At 43.5% G+C, this 23871-nt stretch overlaps 1 protein-coding gene and 1 pseudogene across 6 annotated transcripts in view; one reads left to right on the plus strand and one right to left on the minus strand.

The window, feature by feature from the left end:
* The window catches only part of LOC141509656 (cell adhesion molecule CEACAM1-like), a 40329-nt gene extending 38125 nt beyond the window's left edge, over positions 1–2204 (plus strand). For all 6 annotated transcript variants that reach the window (XM_074219356.1, XM_074219352.1, XM_074219351.1 and 3 more), the window contains one exon: positions 12–2204. In XM_074219356.1, coding sequence (XP_074075457.1) covers positions 12–106 — 95 coding nt within the window. In that variant the 3' untranslated portion in view covers positions 107–2204. The remainder of the gene's footprint in view (positions 1–11) is intronic.
* A 20076-nt stretch (positions 2205–22280) lies between these two features.
* On the minus strand, positions 22281–23667 carry LOC141508673 (poly [ADP-ribose] polymerase 1-like; annotated as a pseudogene).
* Positions 23668–23871: the final 204 nt, after the last annotated feature.

Raw genomic sequence — 23871 nt, forward strand, 5'->3', positions numbered from 1 at the left:
TTTTCCCACAGATTACACTGCCCTGCTGTGGATTCCCGACCGTTTGATCCGACCTGCCTCTCGAGATGACGCCCCACGTGCAGAGAATGTCGTGGAACAACAGTAAACGAGACCCGAGACACAGAGGACGGAGTGGGGAGGAGGCGATTCCCCCAACCTCCCACAGAACTCCAGGATGAGCGCCTCAACTTGGCAAAAAGAACAATGGACTTTAAGCCCAGAGGACACTTGTCTCTTCACCAGCTCCTCATTACTAGGCTGTTCCCGCTGAACACCCCCGAAGTACAGGCCACCCCCGATGGGCACTCATCCCCTCCCCCCAATTCTTTTGCCTGTAGGTTATGATGCATCTCTCTTCCCTGCGCTCTTTGCCAGTAGTGGAACTGTGGGTCTCCCACACTCTCACCAGAAGAACAAGCAGCCACACTGTTTCCTGGGACTCTTAACGTTTCCAATTCTGTTGGTTTCACCTTTTACTGGTCCTTTGCACACCCATACTGGGTCCCGCTAACCCACTTGTTTCAAGGGGACCTTTTTGCCTTTGACTCCTCTGATATAAGATTCCCAGCTGGAAGTCTATGGGGATACAATGGTACTGGTGTGTGCCGGCCCAAGGATTTGGGAACACTGTACTATGGACCTGAGAATACTGAACCACCTCAAATTCCACACTCCCCTCCCTGCCCTTTTCTCCCTGATGTTTGACACTCCCCCGGGTTCTGGTCTCCACAGATCCCCTGGGTCCCATGCAGAGGCCCCTATGCATTCCGCATCAGTTCCCAGCTCAGTATTTATTCTGATTTAGATGAGGTTGGGGCACCCCCATTGAGATATAGACCCTCCATATGCAAAATACACTGCCCTGTCACAGGCCCCACTGTGCGGCCCTTCAGCCTACACAGACATTAGATCTCTTTTTTTTCATGACGTTTTGTCTGGTATAATGGAACTTGGGGATAAATGGACCCTGGGCGGTCCAAGCTAGCACTCGTTGAGCCTACAATACAGCCAGAAAAATCAGTACTTTTACACAGTCTCATACCCCCATTTTTCTGGGTAGCTACCAATCTGACCCCTGACCATTCTGATATCCTGAATTGCTCCCATAATAATTCTTGCTGTCTTACCTCTTGCACCCTGCCTGATGCTGACACACACGTCCTGGTTCATACACCCAGGTATCTCTGGATATCCGTGACCACTGATGGATGGACACAACAAGTTACAATCTATCATAGGGAATCCCAAGCCATTGGCCTAATTGCCCTGCTCATAGCATCCCTTATTACCTTTATAGCCTCTGCAGCCACCTCCATAGCCATCACCCTTGCCACCACCCCACAGCTGGAGGATATAGAGCACATGATCAGACAAACGGCTGGAATCTTCACCAGCAAAATGAGGTCAATAATCTTCTGTGGGGACCTATTCTTAACCTGAACCAACAGTTAGCCTTCATTAATGAATGGATGTCCTTTGTAGAACAGCAAATTGGGACCATGTGTGATGCAAGATATACCTCCTTTTGTGTGACACCATTCCTTGTAAAAAACCTTTCCCATTCTCAAACTCTCTTCAATAGGCAGCTTTCCTCCCAATGGGACTCCCCCTTGCAATCCCTGCTTGCCAACATGACATATAATGTCCTGGACCTCAATAACACAATCATCCGACCACAACTAGATAGTGATTCCATAGACATACTCTTGCATGATTTTTTTTAGCTGGACTTCCCCAACTAAAATTATTCTTGGGGTTCTCATTCTTATTTTTCTGTTACTCCTCCTCTGTTCTTTAATTAACCGGCGCAGAGCAGCACAAGCCCTTATTGGCTCTTCCATGACTATCCAGGCCCTCCAGGACCTAAATGAAAAGCAAGAGGGAGATGTAGGTATACAGGCTATTCTAACAGCCATGGCACAAATCACTTCCAAGCAAACTGCCACCTGGTCAATCTCAGGAGCTGGCATGTGCCCTTAGAGATAAGGTGTGCCAGAGTCCTTGGGAGCCCCACAGAACAAGGACACTAGACACAGCTGTGTTTTATCTCCTCCTCTCTAACGTATCCCCTTATCTTGTAATGCAAGATGTTGAACATACCCCGCTTGCACCCCCATTCCCTCATTATCCTTTGTTCTACCCCAGAAGACCTAACAGTATATATGTAATAGCTAAGCAGTAATAAAATTGAGCTGGAGGCATAAGGCAGTATTGGCTTGACTACTTATTCTCAGCTCCCCTCCGGGAGGGAGGTCACCACTGTGGGCCCCAAGGTGAAGCAAGCCACAACAGGATTTGTGAGACACTCATGTCCATCACCTACTGATATCTGTATCACAATCTTCACTAGATAAAGAAAATGAATTTTATGCAGCTGTCTGTATCCTGTGCTGATTAATTTGGACAGTAGATAGCGAAGATCCTGAAAAAGTCTAACAATTCTATGATGGGAAGTTGCATCCCTGAGTCAATGGTCTGAGTGCAAGTGCGATTTCTCTGGGAAGGCAAAAACCACATAGCTGAAAAGGGTCTTCCAGATGTTCTGCTGTGACTTCCTCATTTCATAATAAAGGCAATCTTGGCCAAGAAATTAAGGGACCTGCTTAATGATACCTCACAGATAGTAAGCAGCAAAGGGGCAATTCAAATAAAAATCATTTGACTCCAAAGTCAATGCTCTCACTCTTTCTGTTTTGCTCAGAAGAGGTCCAACTACGCCCTGAGACACTGCTTCCTCAGCTTTGAGGCTCAGCCTGTGTGTGTGTGTGTGTGTGTGTGTGTGTGTGTGTGTGTGTGTGTGTGTGTGTGTCTAAGGGGGCCCAGCTTCCTGGTAATCTGTGGAGAGGGCTCTTAGGAGGTGTTCAGTCAGAAAAAGAACTTGAGGATTTGGGGGCTCTATGTTGCAGTGTCATTCAAGGAACACTCTGAGATCTAACTTACCCCCTCCACTTTCCTCTTCCCTCTTCTCTGAGAGGTTAAGGCAGGCTCTCTGGATATTCCCTTATCTTCCTGGAAATTCAAAGTCAGATTCCCAAGGATTGCAGCCACATTGTGATTTAGGAAGGTTCAGATGCCCTGGATCCCACTGGAGGTCAGTTAAAAAACTTTTTAGGAGGGGTCTGATGTAGAACAGAGAGGACCTCCAGCTCCCTCTATCTGGGTCAGGATGAGGTGAGACAGAGCCTTTGTGGCCTGCTAGTGCCACCTGGAGAGTTACATCCAAAGATGGAGATGGGACCAAAGAAGGTTAAGGCTGATGCCACCCGGGCATATGTTAGCTCCAGTCCTTACTATGTAGGTTCTGGGCCAGCTCTGTTCCTGCCTGGGATTCCCAACTCTGCTCTAAAGCCATTCCAGAAATTCTGGTCAGTATGGCATAGCAGGCCATCGAGTCCATCTTGTAGCATTGCTGAGCAGGGAGAACAATCTAAAAAAGAGAAGAGAATCTTGACAAACCTTAGAGTCAGCAACAACCATAGACAAGGGTTCTTGAGCCCCTGGTGTGCCCTAGGACACATCATCAAATGGCATACCATGTGTAAGGAGCATCTCAAATTTTAAATGTTAGAGAAAGAGTAGATAGTGTTATCATTAACTATCATTATAAACATTCCCAAAATCAGAGCATGAATTCAGGGGCAATTACATGTTTCAATGAGCTGCACCAGGAAACCTCCTCTTCAGAGACAACTTGCTTTTCTCATGAACTCAAATTGGGGGTGGGACTAGGGGAGAAAGCAACAACCATTGCTTGCCTCATTGCTCCAGAGTTTCTTTAAGCTTCTTTCTCCTGTTAGAGGAAAGAGACGAAAATAGGGCAGAACTCATGCAACCAAAACCAATCCTAACATGCAACTGCCTATATTTATAAACGGTCTTTCATTACCTTACCTTCTGGTCCTTCTCGGTGGTCTTTTTTCCATAAAGATTACAACTCTGCTGGTATCCCGAATTCCTCATTTTCTTTCACTTGTAAGCAGTCACAAAATCCTATCCTTTCTCTCTCCACTACCCCTATTCCCTTTGTTCCTCTCATCAACCACCACCCTAGTTCAGAGCCTCCTCATCTCTGCTATTTTGTTAGCTCCCTAACTGATTGTTCTGGCTCAAGCCTTTCCCCTTTCCCATAGTTCTCTCACACACCCCACAAAGCAACTTTTCCTGTATATCACTTTCTAAAGTACATCTGAATGTCTTACTACCTGCCACTCAGAGAGATCTGGGGCTTCCCCAATTGCATCTGGGATCAAATATTAATCCTTCTGTAGAACATCTAAAATTCTTCACAGCTTTACCCCTTCCTACCTCTCTTAGTTACTTTCCCATGAATATTAAAACTAACAAACATTTACATGGCACTTTAAGTTTTGCAAAATGTTGTGAGTATGGAACATTATTTTTCCTCTAAAGAATACAACTCTGTTGGTATCCCCAATTCCACATCTTCTTTCAGTTCACATTTGCAAGTAGTTAGCAAATCCTATCCTTTCTCTCTCCACTACCCCTATTGCATGTATTTTCTTTGTTCTCATCAACCACCACCCTAGTTTAGACCCTCCTCATCTCTCAGCTGCTTTTAGCCCCCTAATTATTCTGGCTCAAGACTTTCCCTTTCCAATCCTTCTCCCATACAGACCCCAAAGGAGCTTTTCTGAAAATCACTTTCTAAAACACTTCTGAATGTGTTATCCACCTGCCACTCAGAGAGGTCTGGAAGTTTCCCCATTTACCTCTGGGGTCAAGTATTAATCCCTCTGTAAGGCATCTAAAGTTCCTCACAGGTTTGCCTCTTCCTCTCTAACTTACTTTCCCATGATTAATAAAACCAACAAAAATTTATATAGCAATTTTGGGTTTGCAAAATGTTGGATCTGGAGTTTCCCCATTTACCTCTGGGGTCAAGTATTAATCCCTCTGTAGGGCATCTAAAGTTCCCTCACAGTTTTACCCTTCCCACCTCTCTAACTTACTTTCCCATGAACAATAAAACTAACAGAAATTTACATAGCAATTTAGGGTTTGCAAAATGCTTTGAGTATGGAACATTATTTGATCTTCAGCTAAGCCCATAGAGATCTGGTCTACTTGCTGCCCCCCACCCACCCCCAGGATCTCCATCTCTCAGCCCTTCCACTGTCCTGCCCCCCTTTGCCTAGAATATTCTCCCTCCTCAGCCTTATCCTGTGGATCTCCTGGTTTCCTTTCATATTAATCTGAAGCTTCTGCATCAGCCTTTCCTTGTGCACTGGGCTGGTTTTTATCCAAGGTTACATAGTGTCTGAGTTGAATAGGTTTGTGTCTGCAAACACATAAATGTAGTCAGATTAAAGACAACAATTTTTGTGGGCAGAGAAAGTCTTTCCATGACTTTGTGGGAGCTGTAGACTCAGAACGACCTTTGCTGTTTCCTCTCTCTTGAAAGAGAAACAATATTTCAGTAGAATTTCCCTGTCTAAGCCTCCCATCATCTAAATGAAATGATTGCACTTTCTGATCTTGAAGTCTCTTTAAAAAATACCAATTCTGGGGATCTAGGTGGCACAGTGGATAGAGTACCAGCCCTGGAGTCAGGAGTACCTGAGTTCAAATCCAGGCTCAGACACTTAATAATTACCTAGCTGTGTGGCCTTGGGCAAGCCACTTAACCCCATTTGCCTTGCAAAAAACAAAACCTTAAAAAAAAGAATTAAAAAACCCCCAATTCTCCAGTCCCCTATGAATTTTGAAGACTTTGACTGAACTGGAAAGCTGAAAAAAAAAAAAATCTTGGTTTGGGCCTCTCCCTAGTCAATTAAGGGAAACTCAATAAATTTGACAAGAGGAATGTGTTGTTTTCAAAGTTAGCTTCTGTTTTGAACTTCAAAGTTAGCTTGTTTGAAATTTTTTATTTTATATTTTCTCAATTACATGTTAAAAGAATTTTAAACATTTATTTTTTTTTAAGTTTTGGCTTTTGCATTCCCTCCTCCTCTCTATTCCCAGGCCCCTTCTTAAGAAAAGAGGCACTTTGATGTAGTCTATACATGTAAAGTCATGAAAAATATATTTCCTTATTAATCACACTGCAAAAAAGAACACAAAGATATAAGAAAAATAAGAAAGTTTTTTACAGGTATAATACAATATACATTGATATTCCATCAGTTCTTTCTCTGAAGGGAGAGAGAATTTTCATCATAAATCTTTTGGAATTGCCTTGTATCATTGTATTTATGAGAACAGATAAATCCAGCTGAACATCATAAAATATTAATGTTATTGTATACAATGATTACCTGCTTCTCACTCCAATTTTCATCTGTTTATGTAAATCCTTCCAGGTTTTTCTGAAAGCATTTTGTTGTCATTTTTTTAATTGATATTTTATTTTTCAAATTACATGTTATGGAAATTTTTCAGTATTCACCTACATGCAGATTTATAAGTTACACATTTTTCTACCACCCTTCTTTCCCACTTCCCTCCCCGATTAGTGAACAGTCTGGTAAATTCTGGTAAAAGTACATGTACTTTTGTGTTTAACATATTTACATATTAGTCATTTTGTGTAAGAGGAGTTAGGACTAAGAAAAAAGAAAGAAAACCATGGGATAGGAAGGAAAAACATAAGAGAAGTTTTTACAAAGTAAACATAGTTTACATTCAGATTCTATTGGGGTTTGTTTGTTTTGTTTTCCTCTGAATGTGATGGCATTTTCTGTAAGAGGTTTCCAAAGGTTGTCCTAGATCTCTGAAGAGCTGAGAGGAGCTGCATCCATCATAATTGATAAACTCGCAATGTTGTGGTTAATGTTTACAATGTTCTCTTGATTTTGTTCCCTTCACTAGCTTCACTTCATGCAATTCATTCCATTCTTCTCTAAAGTCCCACCATTCATGATTTCTTAACAAAACAATAGTGTTCCATAACATTCCTATACTGTAACTTGTTCAGCCATTGCTGAATGTCTGAGGCCGCATTTGAACTCCTGACTCCAGGGCCGGTGCTCTATCCACTGCACCACCTAGCCACCCTAGCTGTTAGGTTTTTATAAGGAGGCAGGTCCCACTAAGAGGGCTTTGGATGGAGGGAGAGAGGGGCATAGCAAGTCTTTAAGATCATGCTTTATTCTGATGCCTGAGCAGATATGACAAGGGCTATGAATAGTGGGGAGAGGGAAGCAGAATACAGGTCCCCTGGAGACAAGACACTGCTTCAAAATCCTATAGGTTACAGTAGAAAAATTACGGGATTTGGAGTCAGAGAGTCCCGGGTTCAAATCTTTTCGTACCTGTATGTCCCTGGTCAAGTTTCTTTCAGTCTCCAGGCTTCAGGCTCATCAGTTAAATGAGAAAATTGTAGTATCTTCTGAGGGTCTTTTCCAGGTTAAATCAAAGATTCAGTCATCCTGAAAGACTGGGTTTCTCTACCTTTCTTTGGCCCCTCCAGCCCACCCATCATACTACTGGGAAAACAATAGGAAGTGTGTGTGTGTAGATCTGTTCATGTCACTGCTCCCCTCCTCTCCTCAAGGAACTTCAGGGGCTCACTATTACCATCCATTTGAAGGTCAAATTTCTTTAACTGGTATTCAGACCCCTGCAGTCCCTTGAGCCAACCTTCTTCTGTAGCCTTATCTCATCCCACTCCTTTCCACCAGAATTGTATCCTCTGACCAAACTCCATGACTATCTGCCTATAAGTGTGCCCCAGGCTCTGTCACCTCCAAGTCTTGGATCACAGTTCATAGGATTAGAGAGTATCAGCCTTAGAGCTGGCAGGGACCCCAGAAATCATTAGGACTGCTTCTTCACCTTCCTTCTCATGAGTCTCTTGGGCAGTCAGTCTAAGGAAGCCTACAGATCCATCTCAGAGTCTTGGTTTTAAATTCACAGAATGAAATAGAAAGGATTTTAAGGAAAAAAAAAGTTAATGACAAGTTGTTATCGTCTCACGGTTCCCATTCAAACTTATGAATCTAAGAATCCTTGATAAAGGTCAATGTCTTCATTGTTAAAAGGAAAACCCAGGTCTCCTATTGTGACTTGTCTGGAATCAAACAGCCAACAATTGGTAGATGGATTTGAACTCAGGACCCTGGACTACAGGGTGAACCCTGTCTCCTCCTAGGAAGATGCTCAAGGCCATACCTTCCCATAGCCATTGCTACAGGAGTTGGATGTCAGAGAGGGGTCCTGATTTCGGGTCTTCCTGTGAATGAATCCTCTGTCCTTTCACTATACCATGCTGCCTTATGTTTTGCATAGCATGAAATGAAAGAAATTTGTATTTTTATGGAAGGAGTCCCAGAAACTCTAAAGGAGGAAAATGCAGCCACCAGCCCATCACTCCTACTGAGCTACACAGTCTCTGCAGCGCCTTCTCCTTTTAGGTCCTCTCATGGGCCAAAGCCTCAGCTCTGACAGCTCAGGAGAAACTCCATGTTAGAGAAGAGGAGGAACAGCAGATGGGGGTTGAGATTCCTGGAGAGCAAGGAACATGGCCAGCCAGTTGCCCAGGCAACAATCAGAAGGGATGGACAGCAAGCATGGAGGAGGCCAGAGCAAGGAGTAGAAACCCCTCAGGAAAGAGTCAGGAGCCTTTAGGGATCAGCAGCAGCAGCAGCAACAGAAGGGAGGGAGGCTCAGAGGCCTTGTGCTCCCTGTTCCCAGAACCAAAACCCAGAAGCTAAGGCCCCTACAAGGCCCATCTCCATCACACTTCAGCAGCCTTTCCTCAGGACAGATGGAAGCAGGGAATGCTGGGAGTAGTACCCCCAGTTTTACAGACAAGGTCATGGAGATTCATGGAACTGAGGGGTCTCGCTTGAGGTGACATAGTAAATACTGGAGCTGGAATAGGAAGCCAGATCCCAAGCCTAAAGCTCTCTTCTTTCTTTGGTCCTACCTTTCTAGCAATCCAGTGCTGCCTCCAAGTCTGAGAAGGCTCTGCAGGGAAACTGAGGCAGACCTGCCCCATCCATGTTCCTTGTCTCAGCTCCTCTCACTGGGTCCTCTTGGGCCCCTTATGACCCAGGCTCTTCAGAGAGTTCAGTGGATGAGTTTCCTTCCCAGGTCCCAACTTCTACAGTGTCCTGTGCTGACGAGTGGGCCATGTCCCCCAACCTTGCCTGCCCCTCCTCCCACCCTCCCTCTTGTAATTCCCTTCTTTTCTTCCAAGATGCTCCCCCAGTTAATCTTGCCTAATGCCATCTTACCACTAGTGCATTCCCTAGCTCCTGACTTTGTCTCTTAAGTAGAGGGCCTGCTTGGTGCCAATTTTCTGCCTTAGCAAATAGCAGCTGCTTAATCCTGGGCAAGCTCCACCCCCTTAGTGCCCAAGAGAACTCTACACACTGACAAGGTGCCAGCCTGCACTGGTAGAGAGGTTCCCTCTACCCAGGAAATAACATATCTTGGACTGCTTCTTCCTCTCCTCATGTTTATTCCACCTACATGATTATAGGTTTCCATACATTCCACAGAATGTAAGCTCCTTCAGCTTTTGCCTTTTTTTGATGATACCCAGCTCACTTCCTTTGTACACAGCAGGTGCCTAATAAATGCTAAGTAGGGGTGCATCGTGTGCTGGATTCTCCTTGCTCTCTGGATAAGTAACTTTGAGGTGACTAATGGGGGGTACTGGAGTGAGCACTTGAGCTGGGAGTGGACAGCACCTACCAGAGACTGCCTCGAGCCATTACATTAATGCCATGCCACTTGTGAAATGAACAATCTGTACCATGTCGCTGGGGGTGAGGTTGGGGATGAGCAGGGAGCCTCTGGGGAGCACCCTCTCCGGGATATCTGCAGGGGTCTGCTCTCCCAAAGGGGCACTGTGATCAGCGCTCTGGTCGGGTGTTTCTAAGGCTGAGGACCTGCCCTGAGAAACCTGGATGTCCAAGGTGACGCTGCTGCCCACGGGGCCAAGGGATGGGCTTGGCACAACCCAGAGGAACATCTGGAACAGACGTCAGCAGCCAGGATGGAGGCAGAGGGGAGGGAGAAGGCAGAGGCCAGCAGGGTCCCCTGGTCCCCTGAGAGACCCAGGCCCCTGAGCCCCGCCCCACTGAATGGAGGGAGGGGCGATGCCAGGCTGTGCCAGGCCCAGGCTCCAGAGGGTCTGAGAATCTGTTCTGTGGGGGATCAGCCGTGACTCGGGAAGGCTGTGGCGGGGTGGTGGCCACACGTGGAGGGGGGCAGCAGAGCCACGCGGGGTGGGGGTCGGGGCAGCCCTGGGAGGACCTTGGAGATCCCTGACTCAAACGTCCCCAGTTTACAATTGGGAAAAATGAGTCCCCGCTGAGGGAACAGAAGTGAGCCGTATTAAGGGGAGGGGCAAGAGCAGCATTTGAACCCAGACCTTCCGAGCCCCAAGCCCGGGGGAGCCTTTGCCACTTAACTGGCCGCATTTCCAGGCTCCAAACAACGTGAGCCGGGGGTCACCGCTCGGAGCTGGGGTCCAGGTGCCCCCCCCCCCGCAGAGCCCGCGTCTCTCGGGCCCCCGGGGCTCCCCCGCGCCCGGCTCCCCAGTCCTGAGCCGCGTCTTCCCTGAGCACGGGGCCGGGGCAGACCCGGGGGGGTCTGCCTAAGGAGATGAGGATACAAATTTTACATTAACCAATGAATCACTGGTAATGGGACTCTCCATCCAATTTGAGCAGCCATTAGGATTACAAATTGTTTCTGTTACAATCATAATTCTCTATTCTAGTTGATTTACATCTCCATCCAATTTCTTTCTGTTACATTCACAATTCCCTTCATCTTTTCCCTGCATCGTTCTCCCCTCGAAATTATTCGGAACCCAGATTCTTCTGGGCCTTTCAAAGTCCCTTTGGTGATGAATGCATTACAGTGAGGACTTCATTAAGGCAGGGTCCAGAGAATGATCAGCTGGCACTGCTGGCTGGCATCCTGCAGAGACTGGTCTTGGAGCTATATAGCTAAGAGAAACAAATCTCAAGGATAGAAAATTGAGCAAGTAAAAACTGGAGATATTGTAACAGAAAAGGCTATTTAACAGAGGTTCAATAGTTAGGAAAAATAAACTAGAAGATCTAAAAAGGGTTAAGAATTATAAACCAGATACTCTTTGACCCAGCAATACCACTACTGGGTCTATGCCTTGAAGAGATGATGAAAAAGGATAAAAACATCACTTGTACAAAAATATTCATAGCAGCCCTGCTTGTGGTGGCAAAGAATCGGAAATCAAGTAAATGTCCTTCAATTGGGGAATGGCTTAGCAAACTGTGGTATATGTATGTCATGGAACACTATTGTTCTATTAGAAACCAGGAGGGATGGGAATTCAGGGAAGCCTGGAGAGATTTGCATGAACTGATGCTGAGCAAGATGAGCAGAACCAGAAAAACATTGTGCACCCTAACAGCAACATGGGGTTGATGATCAACCTTGAAGGACTCGCTCATTCCATCAGTGTAACAATCAGGCACTTGGGCTTGTCTGTAATGGAGTATACTATCTGTATCCAGAGAAACAACTGTGGAGTTTGAACAAAGATCAAGGACTATTCCCTTTAATTTAGGAAAAAAACCTGATATCTTATTGTCTGACCTTGCTATCTCTTATACTTTCTTCCTTAAGGATATGATTTCTCTCTCATTACATTCAATTTGGATCAATGTATACCATGGAAACAATGTAAAGATTGGCAAATTGCCTTCTGTGGGGGTGGCGGGAGGGAAGTAAGATTGGGGGGGGATTGTATATTCAAAATAAATAAAATCTTAAGAAAAAAAGAATTATAAGGCGGGGGCAGCTAGGTGACATAGTACATAGAGCACCAGCCCTAGAGTCAGGAGGATCTGAGTTCGAATTTGGCCTGGGACTAAATTGGTTATATGCTTTGAGGGGAAAATACATATGTAACATGAGGAAGATAAAATAATGATGATGATTTGAGATTTCTTTGTGGCAATCTCTAGCCAATTGTTATGTGAGAAGTATGGAGATGATGGGCAACATTCTAGCCAGAAGGAGATTTTTAGTTATTTTAAACACAGTTAATAACTAAATGGGTTCATTGCCAAAAAGTTGATTTTATAAAAAATATGAATTAGGTTTATTGTTGTTTTTATATCTCAAAATCTGTTTATTACACTTCATTTACAACACTGTCCTTAGCTACATGAGCAACAATTGAATTCTGATTTTTTCCCCCTCTGGATCTCTTATACCTTATATCTTTTATACCTTATATCTCTTATACAGCCTAGCACACTCTTGGTTCTCCTCAGTGCTCAAGTCACTCGAAGCTCTGGTTATATTGCTATATTACAAAGTATTGATAATTGATCTGCCTGACATCAGGTATGATAAAATAGACAATATGCAGATGAAGTCATTTAGCCCTATGGGGTTTGATGCTAAATGCTGTAGATGGAGTAAATGACTTTTGAAAGAATGGTTCTAGCCTTAGCAGGAGAAGATATCTATACATAAACTTTTAACTCCTAGTCATCTTCAAAATATAAATTATGACTTTCAGAATTCTTTAAAACTATTAGAAAATCTTAGGTATCCTTGAATTTCTAAAATGTGTTATTTATTCCCATGCAATCAAACAATAGTAAAAACAACCAGGCATTTACTAAGTCAATTAACAACATGGGATATTAAATTTTACACAATAATATTTCCATCATTATATTATGCACGAATCCACAGATGTATCTCAGAAGGGGGTCATGATTTGTGATATTTTCCTTACCACCCCTTCAAAGCAATCACATGTTAATTCCAGGCTTTAACATTACAGTATTCAAATAGCTTACATGTTCACAAGAGAATCAAACACTGTTAATATAATTTCTTTGAAGTTACAAAAGAATATCACCCAACTGATACATATATATATATATATACATATACATTCCCTTCCATAAACATGTGATGATAGATGATAAGAGACAAAGATTATTATAAACTTTCTTCCTTTACCAACGAAAGACCTTGTTCACAAGAGATTGTTGACAATGGATATCGATTTAACATCAAAACAACTCAGGTCCTCCTCCTTCCAGGGTGGGTGCTCATCCACTGTGTCACCTAGCCCTATCCCCTCTTTTTAGATAAAGATTCCCTTCTCAATAGATTGGGGTGATCATCTTGGACAAATGGGCCTCCATCTATACGTTTACTCAAGTAAATCCTTGAGAAGAAAACTTCATGTCTTACCTATATTTTCTGTCATTTTATTTTAGCTGATTTTTTTAAAAGTTTATAGTTTTTGTGCCAGGACGTGTGGCCCTGGACAAGAATTTGAGGAGGAATAGGTCCTTGTTCTCCCCTGGGACATGCTCCTTGGAAGGAAAGAGGTCTATAACTTTTCTTTTTCCTTCTGCATTTTATTTTTTCCAATTACATATCGCCATTCATTTTGTTGTCAGATGTTGAGTTTCAGCTTTTTCTCCCTCCCTCCCTTCCTCTTCCCTCCCCTCTCCCCAGTTAATCTGATGTAGGTGCTCCGTGTACAATTATGTCAAATATATTTCCATATTGGTCACGCTGTGAAAGAAGAATGAGAACAAATGGGAAAACTAGAAAAAAAGAAAAAAGAAAAAAATGAAATGGAAATTGTAAGCTTCAATCTGAATTAAGACTTCATAATTCTCTGGATGTGAATGGAATTTTCTATTGCAAAGCTTTTAGACTTATCTTTGTATGGTTCAAATTGCTGAGAAGAGCCAAGGTGTATCATAGTCACAGTTGATCATCACACAATGTTGCTGCTAATGTGTACATTGTTTATAAAAGCTCAGGATGTCTAGGCCTTGGAACCACAGATCTCTAATAAATGTGAGATTCTCCTCTCCAGGGTGTCTGTGCCATCCTGTAACAATAGGGGATTTTCATCTTTGCACTCAGATATGAAGGAGAGAAGCAGATTTTGACAAAAAATATGTTTAAAACATCCACACACACATAGATCATGATTTATGAAAATGCTTAAATTTTTCTGATAAGCAAATCTCTGTTGTTCTGCCTTAGGATCTAGACTAACATTAGTCTAATAACATTTATTTCTTATTAGGGCAAACTCTGGAGATTAATATATGTAGTTTTAGTCTTTATTAGGGTCAAAAATATCATGATCTGTTTATTGTTTATGGTGCTTTAGACTTAGATTGGCTGGGTAAAGTGGACCATTCAGCTCTTTCTGATGAAATGTGAGTTAGGTACACTTGGGAGACCTTGAAAGAGGAAAGTCTATCATCCAGTTCCTTGTTCTAACTTGAACCAGGAGGAAAGATTTCTAGGCTCTCCTGAGAGGGCAAAAGGTTTTGCTGTGGTCTGCGTTTCTCTAAGACGTACTTGTAGATATTTGGACAATGGTCTGTAGGATTAGGGGTGCTGGTGGTGAAATCACCCTAAAGTTTGGTTTTGACCAGTTCTGGTTAGTTGATTTCAAAATGGCTTTTCTGGGCTGCTTTAGTTTTCATACCCACACAGACACAAACACAAAAACACACCCACAGAGGGACACACACACACACACACACACACACGTGCATGCATGCAGTCACATGCACACACAAACATACAAGCACATGCAGTCACACACATACACACATGCATGCACACACACTCACACACACTCATATACACACACTACCCCTCCCCCCCACTTTTTTGAGATAAATTTGATTCTTAAGTTTTAAGCCTTCGAAATTGGAGAGACAATGCTGTGGTATGGGGGGTCCTGAGGAGGATTGGGTGTGAACTAGCTGAGTCTCCCTTCCTTCTGCTGGTGAAACTTTAGTCCCAAGAGGAACCTCCTCCCTGGGGCAGGGGAGGGGAAAGGGAGTTTCCAGGAGGGTGTGGGGGGGAGGAAAGGGACTTTCTCTAAACCTTCCTTTCCTGACCCCCTTCAGCTTACTGTCCATCTCCTCATCTCTCACAAGGTCCTGACAGACTGAAACAGGTGAGTGTGAATCTACTGAATTTGAAAAACTGTATTAATTGGTTAGTCTGGCATTTTAAAATTTGCTATGGCTGTGGCAGTGTGGGGGGGAGGGGAGAACCCCATCTTGTGCTTATAACCTCCAGAACATGAGCTACTTGTGTCTCCAGAGCATGTTCAACCTGCCTTTTGTTACATGATCACCTAAACTTTTGGCAGTGGATTTAGCTGTACCCCACAATATGAAATGTTTGGAATATATTGCTCAGATGTAAACTATAACACCAAATGATTGAAATTATAAATTGAGCTTCTGTGTAACATTAAGAAAATAAGTCTAAGTTCTACACTTTTATTTGTTTCTTTAAGGCAATGGGATTAAGTAACTCGCCCAAGGTCTCACAACTAGGCTATCATTAAGCTTCTGAGGTTGGATTTGAACTCGGGTTCTCAGGACTCCACTGAGACCAGGTGCTCTATCCACTGAGACAGGTGGCTACCCCAGAAAATAGGTCTAGATGAGATTAAATTTCTTTTGGTCACATTTTAAGTGAAAAGTGTCTCTCCTAATTTGATGTTTCAGATAAATCAGAATTTATTATACTATTTGGCATTAAGACAAAATTGTGAAAGTGGAGGGAGATGGACAGAGTAAAGTGAAACAAGTTATCTTACCTCTTTTTATTTCGTATGATTAAAAAGTGCCCCACACTGCCTGATAAAGGGCAAACACAATAAATATTATTTCCTTGATTAGTTAAGTGCTTCAAACCTGATAATTTTAAATGTGAACAGTATATGGTGCCATTGGTGACAATATGTCCATATCTGAGCATGCATTTAACAGGCCTGAAGTCATCTTATAAGTAATGGGTTTGTTTCAAGTGGTAATATTTTTTTCAGTTATATTGCACACATCGATAAACTTTTGTACAAGTAATGTTGAACAAATGTTTACATCTTGGATATGATTAGAGTATAAGCTGAATTATTTTTAATCAATTATTCTAACTACATAAAAATATAGTTTCCATTATTCATTTTGTAATATTTTGAATTCAACATTTTTCTCCCTTTCCTCCCCCTTCCCTTGACAAGTGAGTAATCTGAGATATGTTATATATGTATAAATTTATGGAATATATTCCTATATTAGCCATACTGTGAAAGAAGAGTCAGAACAACAGGAAACCAAAAAAAAAAAACCTTTCATGAGAAGACTAAAAAAGTATAAAATTTTTTAAAGTGGAAAATAGTATACTTTGATCTGCATTCAGACTTATTTCTCTGAATGTGAATGACATTTTCTATCACAACTCCTTTAAAATTGTCTCCTCTGGGAGCGGCTACGTGGTGAAATGGTTTCCCTGGCAGAGGTTTCCCTGCTGAGCTTCCAAGTTGTGCTTGGTGTTCCCTGGTTTGGCAGGAAAACTGCTTCTGCTGCCATGAGCAAGTGCTCCCAGGGACCTAGGCACCCTATGGACTATTCCTGGAAGTCTGGAGCTCTGTTCTGGTGTGGTGATCCTGAGCTGCCACATCCTCCAACCTCATGGAACAGAGCCTTACCACGATCTTCCAGGTTACGTTTGGCTGGAGAATTGCCTCACTGGTTCTGTCTCTCGAAAATTTAGTTAGAATCATAATTTTAAGGTTTTTGAAATGTTTTGGAGAGAGCTCCTAGGAAAGACTTTGAATCTGTAAATGTGTTGTCCTTCCTTATGCCCTCTCATAGACGATCATGTTGCCTGATCATTTACCTAGCAACTCTAGATGGCCAAGAGATGCTATTTCTCCCTCCATTATGCCCCTCATTTTCACCCTTCTTTTTTTCTGCACTTTTTAATTGATCTACAGTTGATTTCAAGTGATGTCATCTTTGTTCAAAATGGGGGGAAATGAGAAAATTTAAAAAGTATTTCAATCCTATATTCCTTTTTTTTAAAAAAGTCATTTCTGTTGTAAGAAATGGAATGTTTTGTCTCTATATGTTAATTACAAACTCTGGATGGCAAATGATTAGGAAGTCAGAAAACTTGTCCTGCCCTCACTATACTTTAAATCCAGGAAGAGATAGCATTGTATTTTCATTTAGAACAGATAGTATTGTATAAGGATGATAGTCTTTAAAAAGCAGTTGTGCTACCCAATATTGCACAACCTTATAGACAGGCCTCCAAGGAATATAATGACTTCCCTTATTCTTTATATATGGAGAAATATTTCCTTTCTCTCTATTTGGAGGTGGTCATTTTGGATAGATGTTCTGTATTTATAGGAATCTCAGTAAATCTTATCTAACTCATGCCCTATTATTTTTTTAACACTAATTTTTTAAAGTTTACAAGGTACATCTTTATTCTGGAAACCAGCAGGAACACTTCCAGAGCCTGTAAATGGCTTTTGTTCAGAGAAAACACAACTCATGAGGGGAAGACAGAGGCTCCTGGGAAGAAGAAAAGCAGTCCCAGGTTGGGGGCAGCACAGACTTTTGGAGAGCCCCTCAGAACCTCCACACAGTTGGGGGTAGCCTCTGGAAGAGACTCCTGATCACAAGTGAGACACCAGGTCTGTTGGAGGGGAGATGGAGCATGGGGGCTTCTAGCCCAGGTATAGCCAAGTGAATCAGCACAAGGACCTGGAGGAAAGAGACCAGTCTCAGGGATGCCTGTGCCAGACACTCTCTGTAGACCTGGCCAGGGGCAATGGTGGAGGTAGCAACTCAGAGTTCTCAGTTCACATCATTGAGAATTAGGAAGTGCTTCCTAGGGGAGGCAGGGTCTGAGCTAGATGAAATTAGGGGCTTATATAAGGAAAGAAGGACTGTGATCTGACAGGACATGATAATTCTGGAATACAGGGAGGAGTTTGTGCTATGAGGGGGCCACATAGGCTTGGTGGAGCTGTACATATGGTTATCCAGAATGTATAAAGAAAAGCCCACTGGGGGCAGCTAGGTGGCACAGTGGATAGAGCACCAGCCCTAGAGTCAGGAGTACCTGAGTTCAAATCTGGCCTCAGACACTTAATAATGACCTAGCTGTGTGACCTTGGGCAAGCCAATGAACCCCGTTTGCCTTGAAAAAACTAAAAAAAAAGCCCACTGAGGGGAATATTAATGTATGATAATGATGTTATAATTAGCTTGACTTCATAAGTTCAGCCCAAGGACAGCAAAGAAGGAGTGTGCAGATGCTTCTCTAGGGAAAGTCCCTTCCGTGATTTATTGGCTGTTTTCTTAATGGCTGGCCTAAACAGGATCTGTGCTTGCTATTCTGGTGAGTAATGGGTGCTTTGGGGTTGTTGGGGAATTGGGACTGGGTTATATTCTTATTGGCTGTGTTCTATGGTATGTCTATATAAGATGACATGGCCAAGTGGTGTGGTTGGATCAATGGGTGCTTTTCTCTACTAGTGAGGCCCTATGACAGAATCAGGAAATTGGAACTGGGGCATCAGCTAGTATCCCAACTTTGGGAAAGGACCTCCCTGGGTTTGGGGTCAGAAGATCTGGGTTCAAATGCTGCCTATGCTATTTCCTATTTAATATTAGTCATATGTGTTACCTTCTCTGGGCCTCAGTTTGCTTAATTTAAATTGAAGGTTTTTGATTTGGGGATCTCTAAGGTCCTGCCCAGGTCTAAGATTTTATTTCTATTCTTAATTGCACCCATTTATTGATTCATATCTTGCTTCAATATCTTTCCTTCACACAGGCATGTCCTTTGTGAATCAAATCTCTGGAGGGAGCTGAAATTCAATATAGACCAAACATTTAGATGCTCTGCAAAGACTGGAACTAACAGATGATATGTAGGCACCTGAATCTCCTTCAACCATTCTTCACTGAGTCCTCAGAAAACCCTGAGGCAGCCTTCACAGCTTGCACCTTTATGCTGGGGACAGATTAGGATCCTGAACCTCTTAGGACACAGGGGACCCTTCTGAGCTTTATCTGCTTCCTCCCCTCTCTGCCTACAACTTCTGCTACTGTATCCAGTTGACATCTGCTCAAAGTCCTCCAGCTGGTGTTGTACCCAACCCTCCCTATGGGACAGTGGGCAGCAGCATCACCTTGGACATCCGAGGCTTCTTAGGAAAGGTCCTCAGCTATTCTTGATATAGAGTGTCAGTAGAAACCAGAAACCAGATGGCTGTCTACATCGTTCCTTCTGGAGTGCAGACCCCAGCAGATATCCAGGAGAAGCTGTTCCCCAACGGCTCCCTGCTCATCCCCAACCTCACCCTCAGTGACATTGGTGACTATATCATGCAAATTGTTGTTTCCACAACTGGTGTGATAGAAACAGGACAAGGACGTCTATCAGTGTAGGGTAAGTGCCCTCCCCCTGGCTCAGTGGTCTCTCCAGTACCCTCCCTCAGTCTGGGGTGAACGTCACCCTAAGTTCCTTATCCAGGGAATAGCAGGGAGGATGAAGAACATCATGTACCCCTACACAGAGTAGACCAAGGAAGTGAGAACTTTTAAATCCAGACCAGCCTGGTTTGGGGTCACAGAGAGTCCAAGTGAAATCAGAGGTACCCAGCAATTGAGGCCCTAGGCACATATTATTTGGGGGAGTAACTTCTTTCTCCTTCTAACTTTCCCAGGACATGCTGTAAAACTAGTAGGGGTCACTAAGGTTTCAAAATGTCACCTGGCCCCTTCCAGTTCTGCCTGAGATCAGTGGTCTGTTCCTGAAGTTCACCTACCCCAAGGCACTAGAAGTCTTTGAGGCAGGGGGAGCATTGCTGGGGCAGGGGGAACAATCACTGACACTCCCTTGCCAGCTGAGCCCAGCTAAGCTCAAGTCCAGACTCCCCAAGATTCAGAAGTCTGACTGCCTGATGCCCAGGATCATCTGGTTACCTGTTCATCCTGAGGCTCCCAGTGCTAGGAGAGGCAGTCCAGGGGGAGAATACCCACAAAAGCTTCATTTCCGGAGGAAAAGTCAAGACAGAGAATATCAGGATCCTCTGAAGGGACAGACAGGATCCCAGCTCCTGCTGAGGTCTGAGCTGGGCAAGGAGAAGAAAAAAAATTCAATACGAGGAGCAAAGAGGTCACCTGGGGCTCCTTTCCCCACAAGGAGAGCTTTACAGTTAGGGAATGGGCTAACAAGAGTTACCATTTATATAGTGCCTGAGAGGGTTCAAAGGGTTCTGTGTATCATATTTCATTTAATTGGGATGGAGGCATTATTTTATTTTTGTAAGTGAAGAAAATTAGACTGAGAGATTATGTGACAAGACCAGGGTCACATAACTACTCAGTACCTGGAACAGGATTCCTGACCCCCATCCAATATTCCATCCACCACAGGTCCTAGCTTTTTCCTAGCATAAAAGGTTACTCTAGGAGATAGTGACCTCTCCAGTCCTGGAAACCCTCAAGCCCAGACCAGATGACCATAGCTAGGAATATTTGACTGGGGATCCCTCATCAAGTCTAGGAATACCAGAGATCTCTGGAGGTTTTTAGGGAAGGGGTTCACAGCCCAGTACATGGTGGGGGGGGAGCTTTCTTCCATAGTGTTTCTTCTGGAAACTATCCAAGACTTCTGTCTGTGACAGGCGGTATTCAAAGGCTACAGGGTCAGAGACAGGAGCTAGGAATTGGAGAGGGTCCTACTCATCATCCCCATTTGTCTTTCTGTCTCACAGCTCCTGAGGAGAGGATATTGTGGGAAGAAGGACCTAGGAATCATCAATCTGTTAATCCAGAACTTTTACTAGGCACCTACTGTGTGCTAAGGAACTGGGCTAGGCATGGGGTATAAACATCAAAAGTCACTATCCTCAAGGAATATATGTTGTGTTGAGGAAATGTAAATATAATCAGTCCAAGACTGAGGATTTCCTGACTAGAGGTGTTTCCATAGGCAGGCAACCCCTCCACCAGTACAGACTGGCTCCCTATCTGCAAAGCCAGGTCTTTGAGAGTTCTCTCGGGCCCTAAGGAGAGTGGAGTTTGTCCAGTGTTGAATAGTTGGTATGTAACTGAGGCAGAACCAGTTCCCAGGATCTTGTGACTCTCTCCAGTTATGCAGAAGGTCATTAATAACAGTGGGGGCTGGCAGCTGATGGTATTAGGAAGAGAGGGGCTGTGTGAGGGTGGGGGGAAGAGGAGGGCATCCAAGACTGGGGGCATGGCTCCCTTTCTCAGCACAGACGACTCTCTGAAGAGCAGTTGGGATATCAGAAGGAAATCCAGCCCTGTAGACTCTCTGAGAAGACTGAGAAGAAGGGGGCCCAAGAGAACCCAGTGATATGAGCTGAGTCAAGGAACTTGGATGGGGTCAGAACTGCCTCAATCCTCTGCAGAGTCTTTTCAGGCCTGGAAGCATCAAAGGGTTGGATCCTTCACCAAAAGCAAGGAGTAGGTTCTCCCAGGGCTTCCAGCTTGTACTAAAAGGGTGGTCCAAGGAAAGAAGAGAGCTCTAGAGGTGAGGTCAGGAGGTCTGGATTCCTATTCTAGTTCCAGCATTTACTGTGGGATCCTAGGTGAGATACTTCAGCTCTATGACTCTCCATGGCCTCATCTGTAAAATGAGTCTATTACTCCCAACATTCCCTGCTTCTCTGACTGTCTTGAGGAGAGACCCTTCAATTGTTATAGGAATAGGAAGCATCATTACACCTTGGTGGCTCCCTCATCTGCTCCTTCTCTTCAATCTAGGTTAGGAAATGAATTGGGCAACTAGGTGGCCCAGTGCATAGAGTCCTATATCAAGGGGAAAGAGTTTGAAGATACTTTGAGGAGGGCCCCAGGGCAGAGGGACAGGGGACAAGAGGGAAAGACTTTTGAGGGGAAGTGGAAAGTGAGATAAGCCTCAGAGGAAGAAAATTTGTGCCAGGAAAAAGAGGGGAAAGTGGTGGTAATGGCAGGTCACAAAGGAAGACAGAACACCTGGAATCTAGTAAATCCTCTATCAGGTATTTTCTTTAGAGAGTCTGAACCACTTTATTTTTCTCTAAAATCTAATAATGTGAACATCACATTGTAATTTCCTGTCTTTAAAAATCCCTCCCCTCCCCTCATTGCTTATCTTGCATAAAACCCCTTTTCTTCCAACTTTTCCTCCCTTGTCAGTTACAGGAGATCTGCTGTTCCCCAGGAGTGTGGGAATCAAACCCCCAGAGACAAACAAAACCCAGAGACTCCAAATGGGGAAAATGTCTTTTCAATATATGGCCATTTGTTTATATATAATCCTTATAGAGAATATTTAGTAAAATTAACATTGTCTATAACTCAGTTCTTTTGATATTTTTTAAAGGGTCACTGATATTTCAGCCTACCAGGCAGCTCAAAATGCTACAACAGAACCAGAGAGGTCTGGTCACTTCTAAGCACTAGGCTAGTGCTATCTATTCACCACAGAGATGTCTTAAAGCTTAATTTCTATTTCAGTAGATGCTTCAAATTTACCTGAGTAATGTCATAGACAATGTATTCATTATATAGGAGACAGGTGACATTAAGACCAGAAGGAACCCCAATTTCCAAGGCTATTTCCACACCATTAAGGGTGACACTGGCAGGGCAACTATGCCCCTCTCTCCCTGCAGTCAAATCCCTCTTATTGAGACCTGTCTCCTTATAAAAACATTGTAGCAGGGCAGCTAGGTTGCTCAGTGGGTAGAGCACTGGCCCTGGAGTCAGGAGGGCCTGAGTTCAGATTTGACCTCAGACACTTAATAATTACCTAGCTGTGTGACATTAGGCAATTCACTTAACCCCATTGCCTTCCCCCCCAACAAAGAGTGACCCTGGCTTTTGGATCAGGGGGCAGTTTTGCCCAAGCCTTTGACACTGTACTTTCCCTTGTGCAACTTGCTGGTGTGGACTGCACTTAGTTCATATGTGTTCCCAAGGGCAACTTCTCCCAGGAGGAGCAAACCTATTGGGTCTCATTGAGAGGTGTAGCAGTAATTGGCACTCTTAGAAACCATGTCAGCAAAATAGATTTCATTACCTAACATGTAGCCAGTCATGGAGACTTCAAGTACAGAAATTAGAAGACCCTGAGAAAGTATGCCAGCAAAGGTGGTGGCACTGGATCCATGCCATAGCAGCCACCAGTTATGCTTAAAGGGCTTGTAGTATTGACTTCATGCTCAATCTTGAAGATATCAAAATCTCTATGTTGTGGGCATTGTGAGTTGTAGCATGTGCATTCTTCACATATTGCCTTATGATGTTAACTTCTTAATTCTTTTCTACCTTATGATGTCAACTTCTTCTGAATTCCAATTCCCACTGTAATATCAGTTTTTAGCTTCTCATAGTTGACATCAATGGGATCCTTGCTGCCATCTTCAGATCCATCATGAAGTAGAATATAGGCTACTTCAATGTCCAGCATCTCTACTTTGGCACATAATCAGTGTTGTTGAGGAGTGGACTCTTCTTCATTCCAAAGTCATGGAGGATCAGGGTATTGAAGCAATTGGAAAGGTCCAGAATCTGAGAGTCACTACCACCCTGGGACACCACTCGCTGGATCTTCCTGATGTTTGAATATGCAGTTCGGATCTGCCTCTTACTCAGCTTTCCCAATGGCATCTTTTGAAAGTCGACCTCGAATTCCATGACTGTTTTCATGCTTTTCACATCAAAGATCAGCTTGATAAAGTTCTGAATTGAATTGGGGAGTTTTGACTTGGTGTCAGCTCTAACAGCTTCTTCGAGGCTCTTCATCCTGCCTGTGGTCAATCTCTAGGGGGTAGAACTCACTAGAATGCCAGGAATATTCCATTTTCTCCTCATATAACTTCAAAAAATGATCAATAGCATCTTCCCTGGATGACATCTGTTCTAGTTTAATACTGCCAATCACAGTGTCCACTCAGCCCCAAAATCTGAAAATCTAAATATCCAATATCTCCCACCTTCTTATAAAACTGTAATAATTCACTTCTGTGAAACAACTTACAGTTTATAAAGAACTTCATAGAGATGG

This window comes from Macrotis lagotis, chromosome 1, assembly GCF_037893015.1.
Source record: "Macrotis lagotis isolate mMagLag1 chromosome 1, bilby.v1.9.chrom.fasta, whole genome shotgun sequence".
Lineage (NCBI taxonomy): Eukaryota > Metazoa > Chordata > Mammalia > Peramelemorphia > Peramelidae > Macrotis > Macrotis lagotis.